Source organism: Portunus trituberculatus, chromosome 48 (genome assembly GCF_017591435.1).
Source record: "Portunus trituberculatus isolate SZX2019 chromosome 48, ASM1759143v1, whole genome shotgun sequence".
Lineage (NCBI taxonomy): Eukaryota > Metazoa > Arthropoda > Malacostraca > Decapoda > Portunidae > Portunus > Portunus trituberculatus.
The window spans coordinates 11625150-11651026 of record NC_059302.1 but is presented as its reverse complement, the minus strand read 5'-3'; the positions used below and the strand labels follow the sequence as shown (position 1 = coordinate 11651026).

The 25877-nt window shown below is 38.4% G+C and overlaps 2 protein-coding genes and 1 long non-coding RNA gene across 5 annotated transcripts in view; 1 reads left to right on the top strand and 2 right to left on the bottom strand.

The window, feature by feature from the left end:
* The window catches only part of LOC123498832, a 41667-nt gene extending 36891 nt beyond the window's left edge, over positions 1-4776 (bottom strand). The window contains exon 1 of the mRNA XM_045246283.1: positions 4642-4776. The gene's annotated coding sequence lies outside the window, so the exon portion shown is untranslated. The remainder of the gene's footprint in view (positions 1-4641) is intronic.
* On the top strand, positions 4660-14404 carry LOC123498834. Its single transcript, XR_006672807.1, has 3 exons — positions 4660-4777; positions 9885-10025; positions 14277-14404. It is a non-coding gene; the product is annotated as an uncharacterized LOC123498834 (long non-coding RNA).
* Positions 12076-25011, bottom strand: LOC123498833. Of its 3 annotated transcripts, none has more exons than XM_045246284.1 (6): positions 24913-25011; positions 24163-24276; positions 20287-20452; positions 18263-18483; positions 17189-17426; positions 12076-15507 (listed from the first exon to the last, which is right to left on the bottom strand). In XM_045246284.1, exons 2-6 carry the CDS (start codon positions 24270-24272, stop codon positions 15259-15261), a joined length of 984 nt encoding a protein of 327 aa, XP_045102219.1. In that variant the 5' UTR covers positions 24273-24276; positions 24913-25011; the 3' UTR covers positions 12076-15258. The 3 variants fall into 3 exon arrangements, with proteins under 3 accessions (XP_045102219.1, XP_045102220.1, XP_045102221.1); XM_045246285.1 differs by lacking the exon at positions 24913-25011 and adding an exon at positions 24884-24903; XM_045246286.1 differs by lacking the exon at positions 24913-25011 and adding an exon at positions 24879-24897.
* Between the last annotated feature and the right edge of the window lie 866 nt (positions 25012-25877).

Below are 25877 nucleotides of genomic sequence, written 5' to 3'. Positions count from 1 at the left end.
AAACTAAAAAGGCATTTGTTTATACACATACAGTGCTGAGGATCACAAGGGCAGCCTTTCACTTCCTGGACAGGGGCATGATGAAAATAGTAAAATACACACACACACACACACACACACACACACACACACACACACACACACACACCAGCGACAACAACAACAATTAACGGACCAGAACTGTAATATGATGAGGCTATTCAGACTTCTCATCACAAAAAACGCCTCAGGAAATTAGAAATAATGAAAAAAAAGAAAAAAAAGAAAAAGCAGAATAAATCAAGAATGAAATAATGTACGATGAAGGACTAAAAAAAAAAAAAAACACGAAAAAAAAGACTATAAAACAATAAATTAATAAAACGAAAATACAAACGCCTAAAAAAAAAAGCGAGAAACATGGGAATTTTAATTATAACATGCAAGTTAATCAATGGACAAAAAAAAAAAAAAAAAAAATACAGATAAAAATACTTGTTATTGTTACGAGAGGAGAGAGAAGCTGAATATTCAAGAGGACACGAGGGGAAAATGAGGAAGGGGAGATGTTCGAATGACATAAAAAATAGTTTCCTCTTAAATAAAAGTAAATATATAAATACACAAAAATAATCACTTCTAATAGACTACAAGAGAGAGAGAGAGAGAGAGAGAGAGAGAGAGAGAGAGAGAGAGAGAGAGAGAGAGAGAGAGAGCAGGCAAGGCAAGCAAACGGATAGGCAAGGAGAACCATAATCACAGTCAGACACCTCCTCCTCCTCCTCCTCCTCCTCCTCTTCCTCACACAACACATGAACAGGTTTGTAGCTTCTCCCCCACAAACAAAACCATACTGCCATGAAAGTTAAGCGATTCCCAGAAACAAAGGACTAGAGATACCACTACCAGATCTTCCTCCCCGTCTCTCTCGTCATGGGGAAAACTAGTCACTGTGACCTCGCCCGGGGCCAAGAGGCAGACGGACAAACAGACACACAGACGGACGGACACACAGGCAGGCAGACACACGGACCAGACCACCTCTGCGCGCGAGAAACTTGAGCAATGATGTGGCAACGCGACTAGCAGAGAGAGAGAGAGAGAGAGAGAGAGAGAGATTTCTGACTGACTGAATGGTTGGCTGACTGGCTGACTAACTGAATGACTGAGTAACTGGATAGATAATTAACACGCTGAGTGACTGGGTGAATAAATGAATGAATGACTGGCTGACTGACTGACTGGCTTACTGACTAACTGGGTGGATAACAGTGACTGGTTGGCTGGCTAAAGTGGGTGTATAACTGAGTAACTGGGTCGGTAATTGACTGGCTGGGTGGATGACTGACTGGTTGGGTGGCTGACTGACTGGCTGGGTGGATGACTGACTGGCTGAATGATTGACTGACAGGATATACTTAAAAATGAAAAAAGAAAGAAGGATATAGAAGAAGGAAAGAAAGAAGTTAGGATGACTGGATGATTAATTGGCTGGCTAACTGACTGATTGACTGGCTGAGTGACTGAATGGCTGGCTAGATAACTGACTGATTGACTGACTGGCTGACTAACTGACTACATGAGTAACTGACTGATTGATTGACTAGATAAGTAAATGAGTAAATGTGAGCGATTGACTGACTGATTGACTTCCTGAGTGAATAAGAGAGCGAGTTGACTGACTGACGAGCTGAGTGAGCGAGTGACTTACTGACTTACTGGAAAGTTGGCTGGCAGGCTGATTGCAATGGCTGACTGACTGACTGACTGAGCGAATCAAAACTATTCACTTTCATCACGACATTTTTCCGCTTTATACACACACGAGAGAGAGAGAGAGAGAGAGAGAGAGAGATGCCACCAATGCTCAAACACGTACTCGCTCACAAGGTTTATAGATTACTACTCCTACACACACACACAACTCTTGTTTTAATAGTCAAGGATGTATTCAGCAGGCCGCTACCTCAAGGGCGCCAAATACCCAGCAGTGTTATGCCTTAGTGACACGTCCACGCCCACCACATATCAAGGAAACACTACAAGAACAAAAGTTACAAATGACGCCTTACCCGATATTCTAAAGTCTAAACCCGGATTCTCAAGATTATTTCTCCAGTTAACAGTGTATAAATCTCATTAAACTGTCACTGAAAGCATAAAAAAAATATATACTAATAAATACATGAATGAATAAATAAATAAAAATATTCAGAAAAACCTGTATAGCTTATTAATAAGGCCCAGTATTCTGAAACGCTCTGCTCTCACACCATGACCGTTTTCCAAGGCCACCTCCTCCGGGTTCCCTAACGTTTCTCCTGTTAATAATGTCGAAATCTTGTTCACTTGTGGTTCGGATCATAAATAAATAATAAATAAATAAAATCCGTAAAGCCTTCAGTATGCAGTGAAGGTGCGGTGAAGAAGTGTTTCATATATTAGTTATGTTTTAATTTTCACAGGCATCAGGGAAAGTTATCATTAGTTTCCATGAGCCTGGTAATAGTTTAATAGTGATTCTGCATATTTAGTGAGAAAAACATGCATGAGAACTCGACCTGCTATCTGTGGCATTTAAAAATATTCCCCATTTGTCCAGGGTTTCAAAATGCTGACCCAGAAGCAAGACACTCATGAGTTTTTATTAATCTCACTAAGCTAATCTCTGCCATTTTTGTCCAGTTCAGGAGCAAGACACTCATGAGTTTTATCAATCTGACTAGCATAATCTTTACCATTTAATTTTGTCCAGTCTAGATGCAAGACACTCAAGTTTTATCAGTCATTCCTGGTAGTGTTCAATGTAGTATATCCTGGAAGATTAAACCAGCTTAACCTCTACCATTCTTAATTTATCTAGTTCTGATAAGCATTTTTTTTACGATCAAATTCTTTACAAGTACGGGTTCTGTAAGCGTTAAATTAGTTAAGTCAAGCTTGCTAACCTTTTCTTTCTCTTGCCTCTGGTTTCAAGTGAGATGGTTCCTCTGTATAGTATGTTTTTATCATATAGTTTTATCTTCTCTTGTCTCTAGTCAATTCAGTCAGCCAGCCAGTCCAAAAGTTGTCAAGCCAATCAGCCAGCCACTGCTAGTCATTTTGCATTTATCTCTTAACATACCGACGGTACCGTGTCTTCATTCTCTTCTCTTCCTTCTCGTTGAGTGGTACAATGTTCTCACTTCGCTTCTTTGGAACAGTTTCAGTCTCTTATTTGTTCGGGAGCTTACCAATATGGGAAGCGCTTGGGTTGAATAGCCTACAAAAAGATTGGAACTGGCCCCTTAGCCTTATCAGTTCCTCTTTTTATGGTACACTCCCAAACGAAAAGCAGCTGGCAGCCTTGATTGTGGAACCTGATCACCAATGAAGTACTTTTGTTGGTTAGCTAGCAAAACGAAAAATGACAGTGGAACAGGTACTTTTTCTTCTTTTTGTGTGTCTTCTCGTCTATATCAATGTATTCTCATTTTCTTCTCCCCTTATCCATCTGATTTACTTAGTGTGGTGTAACGTTCTCATCTCACTTCAGAATTACTATACTGTACACTCACAGATGGATAAAAGACAAGTAAACATCCCAGCTGTCAACCTTATCACTTATTTTCCATGCTCACTTCGAGAGGCGTCCACTTGGAGGAGAAAGAAAGAAAAAGTTGTGTCACTGTGAGTCTGCAAAATGTCTTACTGATGGAGAAAAACAGCTGCATGTAATTCCAAGGATTTGCATGCAAGGTTGTGGAGAGAGAGAGAGAGAGAGAGAGAGAGAGAGAGAGAGAGCAATATGGTACGGTCCACGCATTGGTCATGACAGGTTTGGGTAGAGCAGCTGAAGGGATTTCTTGCCTATATTGCGTAACTTTTATGTTAATTTGGTCACGTGAAGGTGTCTAGCGAACCGTTACTAATGACCATTTAAGATAAAAAGTCACACCACACACTGCAATGTCGAAATGAGTAATCGCCTCCGGTAGAAACTCAACGCCCGTATTCTGAATGTCTTGCTCTTTCACCACGACTATTTTCAAAAGCCGGATTCTGGCGAGTGTTCTTCCTTTTAACAGTATCGAAAATTTGTTTCTGTTTACCAAAACCACAAAAATAATTAAATAAATACCAGTGTAACTTCAACTACGATGGAGTCTGGAATATGATGGAGGTGCCGCTCAGTACAGCAATTCATTTTTTAAATCGCGTTTTTAGGATCAGTAATCCTGAACGCACGAGTTACACAGCACAGCAACATAACGGTATATGATCACGTGTGTGCTAGAGAGCATCACTTGGACGAGGCAGGTATGCACGAAATTGTGGTGAGGTCAACAGTCGTTGGCGGAAATGATTAGGGACAAGATCACCAGATACAGGTTGGCTGGGGAAGGAGTGGCATTTCTCTCTCTTCTCCCTCCCTCTCACTCTCAATCTGTTTCAGCAACCCAACGCACTTCTGTCCCTGCCAGCGCTTGTCCTGCTTCACCCAGTCTATCAATGGCGCATTAATCCTAAAAATAAGCCGTGCATGCGAAATACTATGGCCTATCTCATCCCATACGGCTACCCCTTGCCTCACTATCACGCGGGGCAGACTCTCGCAGTACGCTTCTTCGTAAAGGTCAAAGGGACGTAAACAGTCACATGTAGGTTTGATGAGCATCCCACCTGTAGCAGTGAAGGTATGTGTGAGTGTGCAGACAGCTGCGGTCTCCCTCTTGCGCGCACTAAGGTCCTGGCTACACTGGCTGGCTGCTGCTACCTGTGACACTCCGCCTGGCTCCGCCCACCCACTCACCGCAAGGTACCGTAACATTTTTCCTGATTCCGTTCGTTTTCACTCTTAAATCCCATGTCCTCTGCGCGTCACGAGGCTGATCAAAGCTACGTGTGCAGACTGAATGGCGCGGGGACTTTACGGCGCAGACTCAGCGTCGAAGATTTCAGTTACTCCGTAGAGTCCGTACTCTGCTCTGACCGCACTGACTTAGCTGCCACTCTCTCCAGTCCTTATACCTTTGGGAGGATGGGAGTATCATGGGCATTCCGCGACGCAGAGTCCCCGCGACACAGTCCTCACGCCTAGAACTCTCTCTCTCTCTCTCTCTCTCTCTCTCTCTCTCTCTCTCTCTCTCTCTCTCTCTCTATATATATATATATATATATATATATATATATATATATATATATATATATATATATATATATATATATATATATATATATATATATATATATATATATATATATATATATATATATATATATATATATATATATATATATATATTAAAAGTGATTGCCAGCTGGGCATTTATTATTTTCTTGTATATATTTTCTTTCTCTCTTATGATGGTCTTATTCTCTTTATTGAGTCTTTGTATGACTTCGCCGAAGCTAGTCATTGTCTGCTAGATCGCTATTTCGGGTTGCTTAACCCTTCCTCAGTAGCAAGTAGCGATCTAGCAGACAATGACTAGCTTCGGCGATGTCATACAGACTCAATAAAGAGAATAAGACCATCATTAGAGAGAAAGAAAATATATACAAAAAATAATAAATGCCCAGCAATCACTAACGAATATGTATAAGAGAAACACTCCTGCCTATATACATTCTTTATATATATATATATATATATATATATATATATATATATATATATATATATATATATATATATATATATATATATATATATATATATATATATATATATATATATATATATATATATATATATATATATATATATATATAGAGAGAGAGAGAGAGAGAGAGAGAGAGAGAGAGAGAGAGAGAGAGAGAGAGAGAGAGAGAGAGAGAGAGAGAGAGAGAGAGAGAGAGAGAGAGAGAGAGAGAGAGAGAGAGAGATAGGTTGACTGATAGATAGATAGATAGATAGATAGACCAATAAATTACATTTTATTTATCATTTTAATTCATATTGATAAAAGGAGAAGGAGAAAATAAATCGGTTTAGGAGGCGGAGGAAGAGGAGGAGGAGGAAGATTGATTGATTGATGAATTTATTGTAGGAGGAGGATCGACGAACCTCCTGGAAAATATGTAGATAAAGGGAGAGACCTGCATAGGAACAGGGGAAAGAAGGGAGCGATGAATGGAAGAGAGAGAGAGAGAGAGAGAGAGAGAGAGAGAGAGAGAGAGAGAGAGAAACTCGAGTTCATCGCCTACCGAGGCGTTTTACTGGTATATAGTGCACCTAATCTCTTCACTGAAGTTTTCCAGCTATTTTGATTTTGAAAATAAAGGCAGTGTCACTTGAACATTTTTTTTTCTACAATCTCTATACGCTGACACACACACACCTATCTTATTCACACACACACACACACACACACACACACACACACACACACAATGCCTCTCTTGTCGATCGCCTTCCTATATAGTGAGAATTATATATATATATATATATATATATATATATATATATATATATATATATATATATATATATATATATATAGGAAAGAGCTCGCTAGAAGAAGAGAGAGCTCTAGTAGGACCTGAAATCGCGATATAGAGAGAGAGAGAGAGAGAGAGAGAGAGAGAGAGAGAGAGAGAGAGAGAGAGAGAGAGAGATAGGAAGAGTTTTATTATAACTGGCATACGAAACTGCAGCGCCAGAATCTGGCTAACCTAGAACCAACTTCATAGACGAAAACGACTGTAGAGTGTAGAGAAACATAATTTTCTGTACCATGATATTTGTTGATTCAGAGTTTAGTGGCAGATGTTGTTCGTGGTAATAGTGGTTATTTATTTATTTATTATTTTTTTCTCATTTCTATATCATTAATTTTTCTTCATTTAACCTTGAATGTATTCCTTCATCACTCTTTATATATAAATTGAATGACAATTCTTGTTATTATGTACATGTATGGAATGCTGTTTTAACGTTTTGTTGATATGCAATTTAAGTGTGTGTGTGTGTGTGTGTGTGTGTGTGTGTGTGTGTGTGATGATAAGTTACATGGGGAAAAATGAATAGCTGTCTATGGAGTGTAGATGCAGCGAACACGTGGTGTGTGAGCAATTAAAGGATTACAACCACCTGGTAGGAAGTGTGGTGCATTGGGGTCTCAGGCACCTTAACTTTACTACCTGCACCGTCTCGACGCTCGGTCCGCTAACAAAACGGACTGAGCGTCGCAGGAGCAATTTTGCGACGCTCAGTCCGCGACGCAGAGTCCCCGCGCCGCTCAGACCTAGAACCGAAGCTAATTGCATTTTCTGTAGTTTACTGGATTTTCTTTCCGTTAGCCTATTTCGTGTTATGATTGTTTTGGAATATTTTTTTACGCTTTTCCATGCAAACATTTAGTTTTTTTTAAACTATTCATTAAGTCAGTATATTTCCGTTGCGTTATACTGAACATATGATGTTCCTGCTATAATTTACGTAGTTTGAGCAAGGGCCCTGTACGCTCCTTGATGTTAAGTGAATTTGATGCTTGACGGAGCAACGAAGTGCTCAAGGTCACGTAGGCCACGTTAGGGATGCGCCGTACTCTCTAATCTAACCTAAAGGTACGTTTTGCTCGGTGCGATTATCGCTCAACGATGATCGTTCATGGCTCAACGATGATCGTCAAACGATTGTGTAGAGCACTAATTCAATGTTTTTGAATAGGACTGTTTTGCATCGAGCGACTGACGCTACAGTCGCGAACGATCATCGTTGGCGTCAAATAGCCTCACGGCTAGGGGGTGAATATAATCGCAGTCGCAAACGATCATTTGACATGGCTCCCAGGTTTTCCGATGAAGAGGATGAGATCCTTGTGGAGTAAGTTGCAAGACATCCCTCGTTGTGGCAGCTCTAACATCCCAAATACAAGGACCAACGGCTAAAAGACAACGTCTGGGCAGAAGTTGCCGATAAAGTTGGAAAACCAGGTGAGTTCGATTCTTTTCCCCCCGTACATTTGGAAAATAACTTCATCTTCCATCTCTTCAGCTAGAAGATATTTAATTAACCACCACCTTTTTCTACTCAGTTTGCTGAAAGCTATTTTCTCGCGACACTATACATTCTTAGAGACACTTTCGCCACGTGACTGTCTCGTCGAAAATCGCAGACACTGACGCTCGAAGCAAAATGGTACACTCAATACTATCGTGGAGCGATATTCGTTGAACAATCATGATAATCACACCGAGCAAAATGTACCTTGATGACGGTGGGTCACGACCCTCTCTTGGACGCTAAACATGGAATTAATTAGTGTTCTAGACAATCGTTTGGCGATCATCGTTGAGCCATGAACGATCATCGTTGATCGTTGAGCGATAATCGCACCGAGCAAAACGTACCTTTACTAAACAAAACTTGTACCATCCTGTCCCCATTAAAGAAAATTATTTGTATTTTTTCTTTATCAGTGTTCTTAATCTTTCATCCCTTGAACTGGTAAACTTTGAACTGCCCGGTTTCAGTATTTCCCTCTGCCTATTTTCTTTCAAGAGGAGCAACATCTTGAACTTTGGATAATCGTTTTCTGACCGTACTCTACTGGGACTGGCATCTCTACTATTGTCTTGTTTTTTTTCCTAAGCCTGCGTATCTCATATTAAGAAAAAAAAAAATCAGATATTACTATGACAAATACTGAACGTGTATAAAGTAGTACATATGCAACTGAAAGGCGTGAGTGCCGCCATGATAATAGTCACATGATAAGGCGATGGTTCGAGAATATCATCAAAGGACTGAGAGGACAAAATGAATTTCAACAGACGAACAATACGCTGGGTTACGTTCCCTCGCGGCTTTAACATGATTACTTCCATCTCCCGCATCAATGAGTGCGTGGGTGTCACAGTGGGGTGAAATAGGTCAGCATGTACAACAGAGAGAGAGAGAGAGAGAGAGAGAGAGAGAGAGAGAGAGAGAGAGAGAGAGAGAGAGAATAATAATAATAATAATAATAATAATAATAATAATAATAATAATAATAATAATAATAATAATAATGTGACGACCACTGATGCATCTTTAATTCCCTCTAATAACAATAGTCGACACATGTGGCAAATATAAGTTTGTGGTGGAGCTGCCATGAAGAATGTGTATGGTTAATGTAATCTAACGTAGCACACATAAATCACCACAAAGTAACAACCACATATGAGGCATTTTTTAAAACAATGGTAAAGGAGAAAATTTTTATCAAAAGTAATCACCCCAGTTGCCTCAGTAAACCCTACAGAACAGCTGCCTTTGCTAGTCTAGACATGGAAAAAAAAAAAAAATAATAAATAAATAAAAACTTGCACTTTTAACATTCCTGTTTCGCTATGACATTCAACACACACGTTATTAATTCCACCACTTAAAACCTTAACAACTAAGATAAGAATCTCACCCTTGCTAATAACACTCCATATATCTTTTATAGACCCTGCCATCTGAGGAAGAATTACTTTGTTAGGCCTCAGCTAAGACAAAAATACATGACATTTTTCACATCACCTCCATAAGGCATTAGGACTACCTGACTTCTCCAAGCTATATGCAAAGGAATAACTTTACAAGACTCCACAAATAAATGATAATGTACACAGCTCTGTTACTTGAGTATTAGTACATCTCTTTTAGTACAGTTCTTCCTTAATCAGAGAATCCAAGTACAAAATCCTTTTAAGAACAGACAAACTTCACACTAAGCACAAATTTCAATAAAGGTATTTCTTCAATCTCTATTTTGTACAAAAAACATTAAAAATAACAAGAAAATATTTTGCATTTTGCAGATGTACTGTAGTTTATCTGCAAGACCTGATGGTACTGAAGAGAGAGAGAGAGAGAATCTTCTCCATTGGGTTTTTCCAATCACAATCTCATACCTCTATCTTGTCCTATTTCTCCAATCCCTCCTCAGGATCCCCAAAGTGGAGGTGTCTGTGGCATTTTGTCTCTCCTAGTTGGGGGAAGCTGAGAAGGTATTATGCTGACCTTCCTTGGATTGACTACTACTTCCACGTCAGGAACCCCATCTCTATGTGCTAAGCACATAACAGAGGTGATAGCATCTGGCATGGAGGCATACATTCCTCACTCTTTTTCTCATCCTAAACCTTACAAATCTTGGTATAACACAGCCTGTTCTCAGTTCACACTATACTGTACATGATAGAGAAAGGTTGCCCACAATAGATATTTGAGTCTTCTATCAACTGATGACTTATTTTATATTTCTGCCAGGAATCATGCCAAGTCTGTTCTCCAAATTGTCAAAAACTCTTTCATTTACAGAAAATGTCAAAATCTTTTGAAATCCAACTCCCCTCAAGACTTCTGGCATCTGGCCCAAAATGACCTCCAATAACCTTACTTCTTCATCTTTCCCTCCTTTATCTCATCTTGATGGTACCACTGCCATCTCTTGTCTCTGAACCTGAACTCTTCTCTCAAATCTCTCTTTTATCTGATTGCCAATAAGGTTTCATTAAGGCTGCTCTACTGGTGGTCTTCTGGCTTTCCTTACCGAGTCTCTTTTAGAGATATTGGTGAAACTTTTCTGGTGCTTTAGATATATCAAAAACTTTTGATAGAGTCTGGCACAAAGCTTTGATCTCCAAACTACCCTTCTATGGCTTCCATCATTCTCTCTGCTTTCTTCTCTAACCATGCTATTGGTGCTGTGGTAGATGGCCACTGTTCACCTAAATCTATAAAAAGTGTTGTTCCTCAGGGTTCTGTCCTGTCACCCACTCTCTTCCTATTACTCATCCATGATCTTTTAAACAAAACTTCTTGTTCTATACACTCCTACACTTTTCCACATTTTTTCAGACAACCAACCTTTTAGGAAGTAAACAGATCACACAGGGATGCCACAAAATTGCCTGATTTATCTCTCTAAAATTTTTAATTGGGACTGAGAAAAGTTAGTAATTGTTCAATGCCTCAAAAATTCATTTCCTCCATTTATCAACTCAACACAGCCAACTATGCCTCTTCTTCAATGACACTCAACTGTCTCCTTCAACAGTGAATATCCTCAGTCTGTCCTCTACTTATAATCTAAACAGGAAACTTCACATCTCTTCTCTAGCTAAAACAGCTTCTATGAAGTTATGCATTCTGATTCAACTGTCAGTTTTTTTTTTTTTTTTTTTTTTTATCCCCAAACTGTTAACTCTGTACAGGGGCATTATCCACCCATGTATGAAGTTATTCTTCACATGCATGGGAGGGTTCCATTCACATAAAAGATGGAATCAAGAGCTTTTTCATCTTATCTATTTCTCTCCTCTTACTGACTGTCTTCAGCCCCTTTCTCATCACTGGAATGTTGCATCCCTTGCTATCTTCTGTTTACTACTATTTTCATGCCAACTACTCTTCTGATCTTACTAACTACATGCCTTCCCTCCTCTCATGGACTTACTGCACAAGACTTTCTTCTTTCTCTTACTCATATTTTGTCCACCTCTCTAATGGAAGAGTTAACCAGTACTCTCAATCATTCATCTTTATTTGGTAAACTTTGGAACTCCCTCTACCTATGACCTGAGGTTATTTAAGAGGAAGGTGTTGACACTTATCCCATTTTTTTGGCTAACTCTATCAACCCTATTCAAGAACTGGCATCTCAGTGGGCCTTTATGTTTAATTGTTATTGTTACCCTTACCTAGTTTTCCCTTCTTACATAAAAAAAGAATAAATAAATAATAAAAAAAAAAAAAAAAAAAAAATGGTGTATGTATTTGCATTTTCAGGGCAAGGCTTACGTGTTTACCTCATTTTGATTCCCTCAGTAAAAATATTACACCTGTTCTTAACCTGACCACATCACCATAAAAGAACCTTCTGCTCCATACCCACAATATTGCACCCATAATCCAGGAGGATATTTCCCTTAACTTATTTGTTTTTTGTTTTTAATAATAAAACTAATTTTAAAATATATGCATTAGTTTTGTAAAAAATTGTCTTAAAGAAGCAATTTGTGTGTGAGTTTGTTAAGCACTACAACAATTATTTCATTCCTTCATGCTGCTCTTGGTAGTCTTTCAATGGCACTGGGTTGTCACACTTCAATATAGGATATGTGAAAGAACACTGGTAATCTTTGATCAACACTGTACAAGTCTGCTTGCCTGTGATGAGCAAGCACAATGAAGTTTTGCAAGCATCTCATTAAACAATTGTAATAAACATTACACTTAATAAAATACACAAATCAGTGAAGTGGTCCCTTTTAAGAAATGCTTGAAGAAGCAGGTTCATGTATATAGTGTTTCCTAAAACAATCCATCATACTATTAAAATCCATCACATAATAAATGTTAGCACAGCCCTCAGCAGACATGAATGTATATATCAAATAAAAGTGACAATTCATGTATTCACATCTTTCAAAGATATTCTTTCAAATCAGCATAACTGTAAAGGACCACTTGTTCAACATCTTGGAATCTGTGATTGTTGTACATGTTTATCAATGGATTAATTTTAATAAAATTGTCCTGTGATCATCCAACATACTGCTACTTTACTGACATGAGGAAACACATCTATAGTCTTCTTACACATACTCAGTGGTTTGCGTGCCTGTCTGAAACCCAATTTGAAACAGTGATATGCACTGATTAAACTTGCAGTAAGGAGTTCTTCAGATCACAGAAGTGACAAACTGGTGGTGAGATGTTGCTCTGGGAGTCATTGCTGCATCCTCTGCCTCCCATAACCAGTTTGGGGTCAGAAAATTACCTCTAAGAGATATTCTAAGCTAGTAGCTTGTTTAAGCTTGTCTACCTTGCCATGCCATTTTCAAGTGCTTTACAGGTGTGGTGCTGTTTTGCTTCCAGGATACACCTGAGGCTTCACTTGTGTTATACATGCTCATTCAACTATGAGGAGGCAATATCTTACCTTAGGGATGTGCAACAGTTGAGTTTTAAGGAGCTGTACGCTTTCCTTCATAACATTCAGTGTGATCTGCACACATAATAACACTTGTACATGTGAGGATGAGAAACTATGGTTTGAAATAAATAATGACAAAGTAAAGTTAGTATACATCTGGTATGTAAATATTATGTGCTAACAATAATCACTCAATCCTATAATATTTTCAGTTTTCTCTGAGTTTGATCAAATACACCTAACCCTCCGTTATCGCGTTTAGGCATTATCGCACACTTATGAAAATCTGCAAAATTCAGTTTTAGCACATCTGGAAAATCGTTATCACGCACCCGTAGTAGTGGTAGTAGTAGTACCTATATCCAAACTACACAAAGACGAATGTCTAGATGGGGGAGGAGGAAGAGGTGGAGGGGGAGAAAGGTGATGATCATGAGGAGGAGGAGGAGCCAGCAGCCAATCATCGCTGTGTATTCATGTCACGTGATTTGAATAAGGGAACTGATTGGTTCCAGTCACTCTGCTCACCACCACCATTACCACCACCATCACCACCACCACCACCCTTCAGTCTCACACATGGTATTCTGCTGTTCAGAGCTGGTTTTCATTCATTTCAGATTGTCAAATGTTAATAAGCTACTCCAATATTAATGGTAATAAATTTAGGGTAACAGGAAAATTTTTTAGGAAAATCTTTGGGTTGAGGCACCAATTTATTTATTTCCTATTTATTCTTCACTTCCGTTATCACATTTTCCACTACCACGCAGTTTTTAAGGCACCAATTTCGCCCGATAACGGAGAGTTAGGTGTATTAATGTCCACTTTTTTTAGAGGAGTTGATAATGCATGTTTAATTACACATTTTTTCACACACCCAATTTAGTACATTTTAAAAAGTTAAATCAGGAACTGATGAATATCAAAATCATGGTTCCTGAAAATTAAAAGACATCATCATTAGCTGTACCAACACCAAATGTACTGTACTACCAGGAAGACACCAACAGCATACTTCCATTACATTCAGTCACTCAGTGACTTGAAGTGGTGCTTTAATCACTGACTGACTTCAAACATATTCACAGAACTCTGCAATGCTTACCAATATATATTCTTCAGTTACCTAACAAGACTTGTCTTTAAATGTTCATAGGATTCTAATAATTACAAATCTTCATGTTAATACATAGGGCAACTGAACCCTAACTTTTCCTATCTGGTGATCAAACTTCTCATTTTAAATGTATAATGTGATAGTTTCCCTTTACAGAAAACTAGAAACATCAAGTCTGTATTGAGGTCTTAATTTTATTGTGAAAATTAGGATTCTGCTTAGAATGAGTAAAAATACTGGACAAGAATCAGGTGTTAATGAATCTATCTGTATGACAGGACTGATGGCGGGGATGATGCAGACTATAGATATGCAACAATGGACGAGAGCAGGGGGTTAAGTTGAGGGAATCATGATTTCTCCTCACAATGCAGACTCTTTCCCTACAAATGAAAGGTAGTCTGTATGACTGACATTTGAAATATGATAATTAATGGTATAGAAACATGGGCTGTTAAAGGCTCATGCCAAAGAGACTTCAATGAGCTGAAATGAACATGATGTGGTGAATGTGTTAATACTTTGAAAGATTTTTCTCCAGAGAGAGAGAGACCAAGAAAGACAATTTGGATTGTGGATTGTGTGTGTATCTGTGAGGGGATGACAGCCAGCCTTGAGTGACTAGGCTATGTGAAGACAATGGATGGCAATGAGAGGATGAGGCACACATGGAGAGGAAAGTATGCTGCCCACATGGGATGACACACTCAACACTGGCCTGACCTCAACACTGCAAGACAAATAATCTGTACACTGGTGTGGCCTTAGCAGTTTGTTGTCAGGTAACCAAGGCTGATCCATGAAAGTGAGAGCATTATCTTTCCAAATTGATGATAATGATTATGAAAGCTTTAGAGTTAAAAATAGTATTCCTGCTCTATATTTCACTATGAAATTTTAATTCTGATTGTCATGCTGTAAAATACAAAGTATCTTGTGCATTGATCAATTTTTCCTCTAAAGAAACCACTGCCCATGGAGAATACACAAGAGATCTGGCAATCTGAATGGTAGTGACTGATGCATTAAACATCTTGCTCACATGACTTACGTGATGACAAATAAAAATGTTACGCTAAGCACATTCCTATTTTCTATTGAAATAAGTCCACATCACATGTTTGCTGTACAAAATAGAAGACACGAGGTGTATCACTTTTCTCATGAGAAACATACGCCTCAAATGCTTCACTAGCCACATGGTAACAAAACTACCAAGCTACCTACTGTCCATGGCTACTTACAACAGTCAAGCAAATACTAGCTAAGGAAATCCACCACTTCATCCAGCTCTCTCTGCTTGGCCTGCTTGTGTGCCCAGCGAGCCTCCACCGTCTCTGCCGTCAACTTCCACTTATCGTGAAAGATCCTGGAGCCACAGGTGTGACACATCTTACCCTTCTGGAATGGCGGGGTCTTGATGTAGGTGTCCAGGCACTTATGGTGGTAGACATGGCCGCAGTACACCCGCTCCAAGTGCAGCGCACCATACTCATCCAATTCAACAGTCTGAAGGAGCATGATAGGGACTATTCATATTACTTAAACCACACTAGCCTGTATTTCTTTTCACATTTGCATTCATAAAATCATTCATTAGACATTGTAATCAGCATTCATCATAATCTTCTGTATACAATTCTTTTTATACTATACCATGTAATATTTCCATCATCCAGTTAGTTCACAGAGTGGATGCAAAGTGCCTAACACAAATAAAATCTCAGTGACCACATGGAAAGCCACACTTCCATGTAAATTGCTTTACTCTCTGTACTGAGAGAAATATATAACTGATGTTTAGATAATCTATGCATTCTGCTATTTCAAGAGGAACAGAAAATCAATACTTCTTTATTTTCCTGTACTTTCATTATCTATCAACATCTGATGCCTACACATATTTCTAAGAACCATTCACAAAGTTCACAGGGCTGCAGAAGAGAAGAACTGAGAAATAAATTGTGATGATTCTAACAACAGCACATCCAAATAACAGGGATTAGTTTTACTCTAGTAACTATATCAACAACAAATTATACTCTATGGTTGGTTGGGCTGAGACACATCAATATAGCAGAACCAAAGCCAGAAGCTTTTACAACAACTCTCACTTTGCACCACAGTGCTAAAGAACAGGAAGCTTCATCATGTTCTGGCAACATTGTGGATGATGTCAAATAACACCATCACAAAGGTCCACAATATTCTCAGGAGTTCCACAGCACAAGTACTTTGCCATCCACACAACTCCAAGTGGTCTCACAACAAGTTTTATTCATAACTGGACATAGCTCAATATCATCCTTCATCAAAGTAAAACCTGCTGCCTCCAACAAGAAAGATCAACACTGCTTCAGTGAATGAAGGACACAGGGAAGGGCAAGGGTGATCAAGTCTCCTGTCCACATGTTGATGCACTTACACTTTTAACATCTGCCAGTGCATCATGGAAAAAAAAATGCTGTTTACATATTATTAAATGTAAAATTGGTTTGCCAACTGCACTATTTTAAGTCTACCAGTGTTCATAGTAGACTCACTCTCATTCTCTCTCTCTCCTTGAGACATTTTGGAAAGAATGTTGAAAATATAGGAATAACTGGTCTTCAGCTTGTCCAGCCACCTGTTGCACCAATCATATTATTATTTATGGCTTTGCCACAGAGTAATAGGGGTAAAAGAGTTGAAAAAAAAGGGAAGGTTGTTCTGTTTGTTCTCTGAGTATTTTGAGTCAATTTCTATCTTCCAGACCAAATTTGTAGAGTAAAAAAATCCTAAAAATACATGGTTTATATAATTAATTCCTCAAATACCACTGGCAGCCATCACAGAGCAACTTTTTGTAGTATATCTATTCTCAAAAAAAATCTTAGTCCTTGATGTTCTAATTACACCTTAATGCAAGGAAAATATGATCAGTAAATCTTCCCTTCTTTAAGCTTTGTTCAGTAAACCCTTCCTTCTATCTCCATACAATTACCTTACCTTGGAGTCATCTAGGTTGGAAAGTGTGTTAAGTAAACCCTGCCTTCTATTTCCTCACCCTGGCCTTATCTATACATCATCTGGATAAGAAAGTAGGTTCAGTAAGCCCTCCCTTCTATTTCCCTACCCTGGCCTATAGATCATCTGAGGAGGAAAGTGTATTCAGTAAGCCCTCCCTTCTACCTCCCTATCCTAGATTTACCTTTGGATCATCGGGGAAGGCTTTCTTTCTGCACATCTTGCACTCTGAGTTGACGTATCTGTGAGCCTCATCTATCAGGAAGGACACCACGGGCTCCATGGACGGCCGCAACACAAAGGGTGGGTCTTTGGGCTTCTTTTTTTTAGGCGGCTCCACACACTGCCGGGCGATCTCCACAGACTGCGCCAAGAACCATCGCTTGAACACTGGTGGGTAATTACAATCTTTCTCCTCTATCCTGGGTAAAGTAAGGAATTTCACTCATTAGACTCTTATTGCAAGTGTTTGGTTGTGGTAGTCTTCTGTATTTGAATAAATATGGTGCTTTCCTTCTCCTCTGATCTAGATAAAATAAGGGACTGGCTGCATTAGTCATGTATTGCAAGTATTTGGTTGTGGTAGTCTCTTGTATCTTAATGAATATAGTGTTTTCCTTCTCTGTTCTAGATACAGGAATGTACTGGCTGTGTTAGTTTTCTTTCTCTGTTTGAGATAAAGAAAGCAACGACTGCATTAGTTTCCCGAATCTAAAGAATTAAGTGTTTTCTTTCTCCTCTATTCATCATAAAGTAAGTAGTTTCATCATTAATCTGATACTATGAGTACTAAATTGAGTAAATCTTTTGAATCTAATAAATATTTTGTTTCCTTTTTGTTTTTCTCAATAAAGGATTTTTTTTTACTTACCCATCATTACAAATACTTGGTGGTGTTACTCTTCTCAAACTAATTAGTGTTTTTTTAAGTTACCAGAGTTACTTGGACTGTATGATTTTTTATTTCTTTTTCTTCATGCAAGAGGGAAAGAATATCTGGTCAAAGGCAACAAAAACTATTAAACAAAACGGCCCCTTAGATGCCAGTCCCCAAGCAGGACCAAGAGAGTTAGCCAAAAGAATGGGATTAATATCTTGAAACCTCCCTCTCAAATGAGTTCAGTTCATAGAGAGATGGAAATACAGAAGCAGGTAAGGAGTTCCAGAGTTTACCATGGAATATATATAATGAGTTCATGTCATAGGAAGATGGAAATACAGAGGCAGGCAGGGAATTCCAGAGTTTACCACAACTCACTTAATCTGTTGGTCTGGGTAGTTCTCTGGCACTGTGAGGTTATATTTCAAGTAGTACTGGCCCTCCTTCACCTTCAACACTACAGAGGACGTCTTCTGACGGAGTTTGAGTTCATCTGTTCCTTCAATTAACTTCTTCTTTACGTTGGAGATTTCTTCAGAGCAGCAGCACAGTGGGTTCTCGTCAATGAAGCTCCGCACGAATCTTAAGACATGTAATACCTGACAAGTACAAAATATCCTGTGAATCCCCAATGAAGTCCCTTATCTTACACTGCCACTACACTGTACAAATATTCTTATGTGATTTAGTATACTGATCACTGATATCCCTCATGTTTCCTGACAAATACAGTAAGTCCTTGTTATATGGTAGTTCTTTATCCGGTAAATTCAGTTACAGTATTTGGAAATTACTACCCTCAATTTGATATACAGTAAGAAAAATTCAAAGATACGGTATCTGCTCATGTCATCCGAAAGGGCCCAGCATGGGCGAGCAGGGGTGATGACATCATCCACGCCACACCTCCCCGCCACTCACAGTACTGACTTTAACTTGACCACCCTAGGAGCCTGTTATCTCTTCCCCTGCCCCCCCTTTTTTTAATTACATTACATATTACTTACATACATTACTAATTAGATGAATAAATGAAATATTAAAGGGTCTATTGTAAGCACAAATATATTCATAATAATTATGGCAAATATCTAAAGCCTACTACCAGCGGCAAACCATGCAACAACTGATAAAGAGCACAGATGGGCCTGGCAAGCCCACTATCAGAGAATGGTGGAAGTTGTATAACATCAAGCACGCCTTAGATAACATCAAGTCATCTTGGGACGAAGTGAAGACGTCTACCATGAACTTGGCGTGGAATAAAGTATGGCCAGAATGCGCTCATGACTTCCCAGGCTTCACTGAAGACGACATCGGCGCGATAAAAAATTACATAGTAAATCTGTGCCATAGGGCTGGCTTCAATAAAGATGATGATGATGATGATGTTCAACATCTTTTGGAAAGCATGCTGAACCTCTCTCAAATGATGAACTTATAGAGCTAGACAGGGCATCACAGGAGGCAAAAAAAGAGGGAGACGAGGAAGAAGAACCTGTGCGTGGCCTGGACATCAAAACTCTTAGAGAATGTCTCGGTGGTATCGAAAAAGCTCTAGAAACCCTGAAGGAACGTGACCCAAATCCTGCCAGGAGTAGCAAAGTTGGCTCATGACGTAGAGAAAAGTGTCAAGATTTATCAAGAAATCTATGATAAAAAAACAAGAAAAAACAAACAGTCCTCCATCTACTTGTTCTTCAAGCCAGTCAGACATGCCGTCCCTGTCACACCTGCCGACCCACCTACAGCTGGCCCTTCCACATCCGCTGCTGATAGTTCTATAGCTTGCCCTTTCTCCATATCCTCTTTCTTCAAACCAGTGAAACGTGCCGACCCTGCTACAGCTGGCCCTTCCACATATGCTTCCGACAGTGCAGACGACGACATCTTATCCTCGTCTGTCTGCCCACTCAGCGGAAGATGAGTAAGGGCTGAAATCCCTATTGTCCCTTAGCCTCGGGAGGGACATCATCTGATAGAATACATGGCGAGTGAAAGGTAAATGAAAACATTTTCTATTTATTTCTTTTGCGCAGTACTTTACTTTTTTTTTAATGACTATTTTCATGTATTTTAATTTCTGTAGGGGTGACTTTTGACGTGCTGGAATGCATTCCCTATTATTACATGTTATAATGGGTTTGGTATACAGTAATTTCAATTTGCAGTAAGGTTTTCAGGAACGCATATGTACTGTATAACGAGGACTTACTGTATATTGCTAGACAAAATGAAAGAAAATATGTATCAAGTTTTCCTTCAACTCAAAAGTTTATTTTTGTGATATAAAGATTAAATTCTTTACAGACATAGAGTCTGTTAAAGAGTCAGTTAAACAAAGATAAGAAGCAAAACACTTACACACACACACACATGCTCTATCCAGGGAAGCACCTTACCTGCGGTTTTCCAAGATTTTTATCAGCCAATTCTTCACTTAATCTTGTCAAGCCGTCAAGGAGCTTTTCTGAGATGTACCGACTCTTGAGTTCAATGAGCGCCCGACTCTTGGGGTACTGTGGGTCAAACTGGAAGCATGCTGTGATCTGCTTGTATTTTGTTTTCCTGCCATTAGAAATATGAGGTAAGTATCTTTCCAACACAAGCACATATCAGGTATTGACTTAAAACTTGTTTCCTATGTGTTTTCAAAGATATGCATAGTGTTGTTTGATACATTCCTTGTGTTATCCATGCAATGAAACCCGATCATCCTTTTGTACAGAAAATATTAGTCACAGTAATAAAACAAAATCAACATTTAAGAAATAATATGATGCATGTAACACAAAATTTTATTCAAGGTAGTGAATATTATTCATTTAACTGTTTTAATGTATTGCAACATATAAATACATTATGTATTTACACCAGAGAATTGGTAGGATAGGCAGAGGAGTAGTTATTTATGTAAAAAAATCCTTCATTTCCAGTCAGGTTAATGGTATTAAGGTAGATAACAGAGTAGAGTCCTTATGGCTGGATGTTAGAGTAAACAAAAGTAAGGTTATTAGAGTAGGAGCTTTTTATAGGCCACCTAACCAGTCAGCAGATGTAGACAACCTTATGGTAGATGAGATAAATAGGGGGTGTACTAGTCAGACAATTATCTTAGGGGATTTTAATCTTAAGTCAGTAAACTGGGAGAGGATGGTAGGAGATGCTAGTGAAAATAAGTTTATGGAAAGTTTTCAGGATAACTATTTAGTGCAGATGGTAGATAAACCTACTAGGGGGAGGAAGGTTTTAGACATAGTACTAACAAATATTGAGCATTGTTTAAAGGAAGTTGAGGTAGGAGAGACTTTAGCAAACAGTGACCATCATATAATTAGATTTATCATTAATTCCAGTAGGGATAATATAGTGAATAAGACTAGAGTCCCAAACTATCAGAAAGGCAATTATGGTAGGTTACGTCAGTTATTAGGAGAGGTAAACTGGGAAGATAGTTTTGGAAATAAAACTGCACAGGAGATGTGGGATATTTTTAAGGTTGTAGTAAAGGGTATAGTGATGCAGTGTATCCCTTACAAAGATATAAGGCAGAGAAACAGGAAGCCATTATGGTGGACTCATGAGATAGGTAGCCAGATCAGAGAGAAGAAGAGGGCATACAGAGAGTTGCAGAAAAGTGGGAAGATGTAGATTTGATTAGGTACAGACAGGTCAGGGATGATTTGAGTAAGGTTATAAAAAAAGTAAAAGGCAGGCAGAGATAAAACTAGCTAGAGCTGGGAGTAAAGATCCCAAAAATTATATAGTTATTACAAGGTCAGTGATAAAAGAAATAAGGATAGGATTGGACCACTCAGAAAAGATGGTGTAGTAGTGGATCAAAATGAAGACATAGTAGAATTATTGAATGAACAATTTTCTTCAGTATTTACTAGGAAAGAATAGGAAATCCTGTTACAAACAGTGCGACGAGTAGTTTAAGAGCTTTAGAAAATATTGATATAAAACCGGGAATTATTAGGAAATTTATTCTTGAACTAGACGATAGGAAAGCTAGTGGTCCTGATGAGCTACATGCCAGAGTACTTAGGGAGGGTGTAGACAGTATTTCTGAAGCACTTAAGTTAATCTTTGAAAGATCACTTAGGTTTGCTGAGATACCTCAGGACTGGAAGTTAGCTAATGTTACTCCAATATTTAAAAAGGTAGGAAGGATGATGCGAATAATTATAGACCGATCAGTTTAACTAGTATAGTATGTAAGATACTAGAGAAAATCATTAAGGGTAGTATTTGGGAGCATTTAAATGAGAATAGATTAATTAGAGATACCCAACATGGCTTTAGATCAGGGAGGTCCTGTCTTACAAATTTGCTCGATATCTTAGAATATATTACCAAGGAGTTAGATGATGGAAATAGCATAGATGTTATATATCTAGATTTTAGCAAGGCGTTTGATAAGGTACCGCATAGGAGGCTAGTGTACAAATTGAGACTACATGGGATAGGGGTAGGTTAGTTGATTGGATTAGTGAATGGCTTTCTGATAGGAAACAGAGAGTAGTATTAAATGGGGCAATGTCTGAGTGGAAGGAAGTGGTTAGTGGGGTACCCCAAGGATCAGTGCTAGGACCTCTTCTTTTCTTGGTGTACATTAACGATTTAGATATAGGAATTAGTAGCAAAGTATCAAAGTTTGCAGATGATACTAAGATAGCATGTGCAGTACAGGGTGAAAAGGACAATTACAGAATACAACGAGACCTGGACAGGCTGATAGCATGGGCAGACAGGTGGCAGATGGAGTTTAATTCTGATAAGTGTCAGGTTATGCATTTAGGTAAAGACAACACAAACTTTAACTATGAGATGGAGGGATGTTGGCTAGAGGCAGTAGAGGAAGGAAAGGATTTAGGAGTAGTGATAGACAGGACTATGAAATTTTCAAAGCAATGTTTAGAAGCAAGAAATAGGGCAAATAGGATCCTGGGTTTTATAAATAGAAATGTTAGTTATAAAAGTAAGGAAGTGGTGCGTAGCTTATATAATTCCTATGTTAGGCCCCATTTAGAGTATTGCATACAGGCCTGGTCACCCCACTATAGGCAGGATATCAACATGTTAGAAGCAGTTCAGAGAAGAGCAACTAGGATGATACCAGCATTAAAGCGCCTGGAGTATAGAGATAGATTAAAGGAATTAAACATGTTTTCATTTGAGAGGAGATGTATAAGAGGGATATGATAGAGTTATTTAAAATGTTCTCAGATACAAACTACATAGATGTGAGATCTTTCTTTACCTTAGAGGAGGAAATAGGACTAGAAATCATGGCAGGAAGATTAGAAAGCAAGGCTGCAGGTTAGATATAAGAAAATATTTCTTTAGTCATAGAGTGGTAGACTTCTGGAATGCATTGCCAGAGACGGTTGTAAATAGCACTAGTTTGACAATGTTTAAAAACAGATTAGATAAGCACTTAAATTTATTTGATTTATAATTATGTATAGCACTGCATGATAGTTTTTATAAGAAATTTACTATAGTTAAATAAGACATGATCCCCATGTATGGGGACCACAAATTGTAGAGGATTTCGCTGCAGGACTTAGCCCTGTTAATGGGCCAAATATTTAGAATTAGTATACAATGTATTGTGTACTTGTAAGTGTATCTTTAAGTACTGATGACGAGGTCGCTGTGTGACAGATACAGGATAACCTAGATGGGCCCTGGTGGCCCTTTGTTATCCTATTATTTATGTTATGTTATAAGTAAGATATAATTGAGAACTCTGAAAAATACATATATGTTTTAGAATATTAATCCTCAAGTTTCAAGCACCTCTTAGCTCTGCATCAATCCTTCAGACACAAGACTAACTACAGGGTATTGAAGAAAGAGTTGGCTACTGTATTAAAATGATCAGTGAGGATTACAGAATTACTCATAATAAACAAGGCACTGCAGGACATAATGGAGCATAGTAGGAAGATATGATAGGCCTATTCATGATAAGATAGACTTTCTACCATCACATTTTACACAATGTTAAATACACAATCTTGTAAAGCTCCTATGTAAAAAATAACTATGTACAAAAAAAAATGAGACAGCATAACATGAATTAAGAAAAGTTCAGGTATCTAAAAAATCATAAAAGTTAGATACACTCTATTAAGTTTGATATGAAAAAAATGAGGTATTGGAATAACATCAAATATGATTATGCTTGAATTAATTTTCAAACATGCTTGCTAAGTTTGAATATATTCAAAACAATATCTGGATATAACCACTATGTAAAAACATACTCAATTTTCACACGGACCATAGCAGGAACACAAGCCTCCACCGTGCTATCTACTATGACCCGGGGAACACACTGCCGCAGCTCCTTTAGCTCTTCCTCAAGGATACTCATGGTTCTGTAATGGGGAACACATTACTTCTTTATTAAGCAAGATATGTGCCTTGATTATGAAGTTATTATGTTTGATTACTTTAGATTCAAGAGATATTCTATGGTTATGTGGTCAATTTTTAATTCCATACTATTTTCATCTTACTCTGATTTTTTTTTTTTCTTCTTTCATTTCAAACTTTATTATAGCTAACATTAACTACATGTTATAATAGGTATAGCTAGAGACAAATACATAAAACCAGTCTCCATTGTTTTCTAAATTGACTGGAGTATGGCCAATATTATCGAGCTAATCCTCCCTGATCCTGTCCAGCCTTGTCTTGACTGGACATGGGCTGCAGAGGCCGCGAGGTAAGAGGACAGTGCAAAGGAAAAAAACTTTTCAATGTCAGTCAGTGTTGCGACCAGTCCTTGCATCAATACATTCTAAAACAGGTACAACGAGCTAGCGGCTAAAACTCAGAGAAGAGACTCCTTTAAGTTAAAAAGCTCCCTAACCTCTACCATCACTAAGGTTAGGTAAGGTCAGGTCAGAGAAACATCTGCCCTAGGTCCAGACTGCCTGTGTAATTAAACCCTATGGTTTGGGAACGCTAGGGACACCTCACTTCACTGCACTGTCTGGAATAAGGGTTACCAGCGAGTGAGCGCCGCGAGAGAGCCTCTACTTCACTCTGCGTGTAAATGTCTTGTTGACAGTTTGGTTTACTTCAGTCTTGGCTCAGGTATTGTCTTTTTTACGGTGCTAAAGACATCTTATTTCTTTCCTCCTTTCATATTGTCTTCCTTTACATTCCCATTGACACTTTTTTTTTCAATCTATTTTCAAAATATTTAACTTACTAAATCAATATCTTTCTCTTATGATTTTTGCAATCTTACGTTTCTTTTATTATATCTTAACGCCATTCATATTACATGGATTATGATGTATACTGATATGCAGAGTTCTTGTATAATACAAACTGTCATTTCACTCTTCCATATTCTCATCTACACTTATCAGGACATGTTAACTTCTACGGTGCGATTTCTAAATGATAGTCACTTCTGTCCTTCCTTTCTTTTCTACACATTTTTTTTATGTAAGAGGAAAAACCAGCCAAAAGCAAAAAAAAAAAAAAAAAAAAAAAATTGATAAGAAAAAAAAAAGATAAAATAAAAGGAAAGGCCCAATGAGGTACGTGCCGGGGCGGTCCCTCAACAAGTTGCATAGAAATCAATTTCAAATTATGCATGAAGAATGTATGAGTAGATATAGATGCATGTAGTTTTGTGTGAGGGAAGGGTCTTTAGAAAACAGGCTGTGAACTGCCCCATTAATCGTGTTGTGAGACACAAAGAGAAACGTTCAGCAAAGTCACAGCTGGCTTGATAAGTTCGCAGCACTCCCTGCACCAGTGTTGTTAGACCTCATTGGGAGTAATTATTGTTTCGACAGGTGTCTATTGCCTACTTCTGAAAAGCTTAAACACAACCTCTCACTTCACGCTTCCATTTCAGTGTTTGGTCTCTTAAAGCACAATGACACGCACCGCGCTGTGTAGTGTTTAGCACGGGTTGAGTCCCGAAAAGCGGCGAGGCGAATAGGCAAGCCTCTTA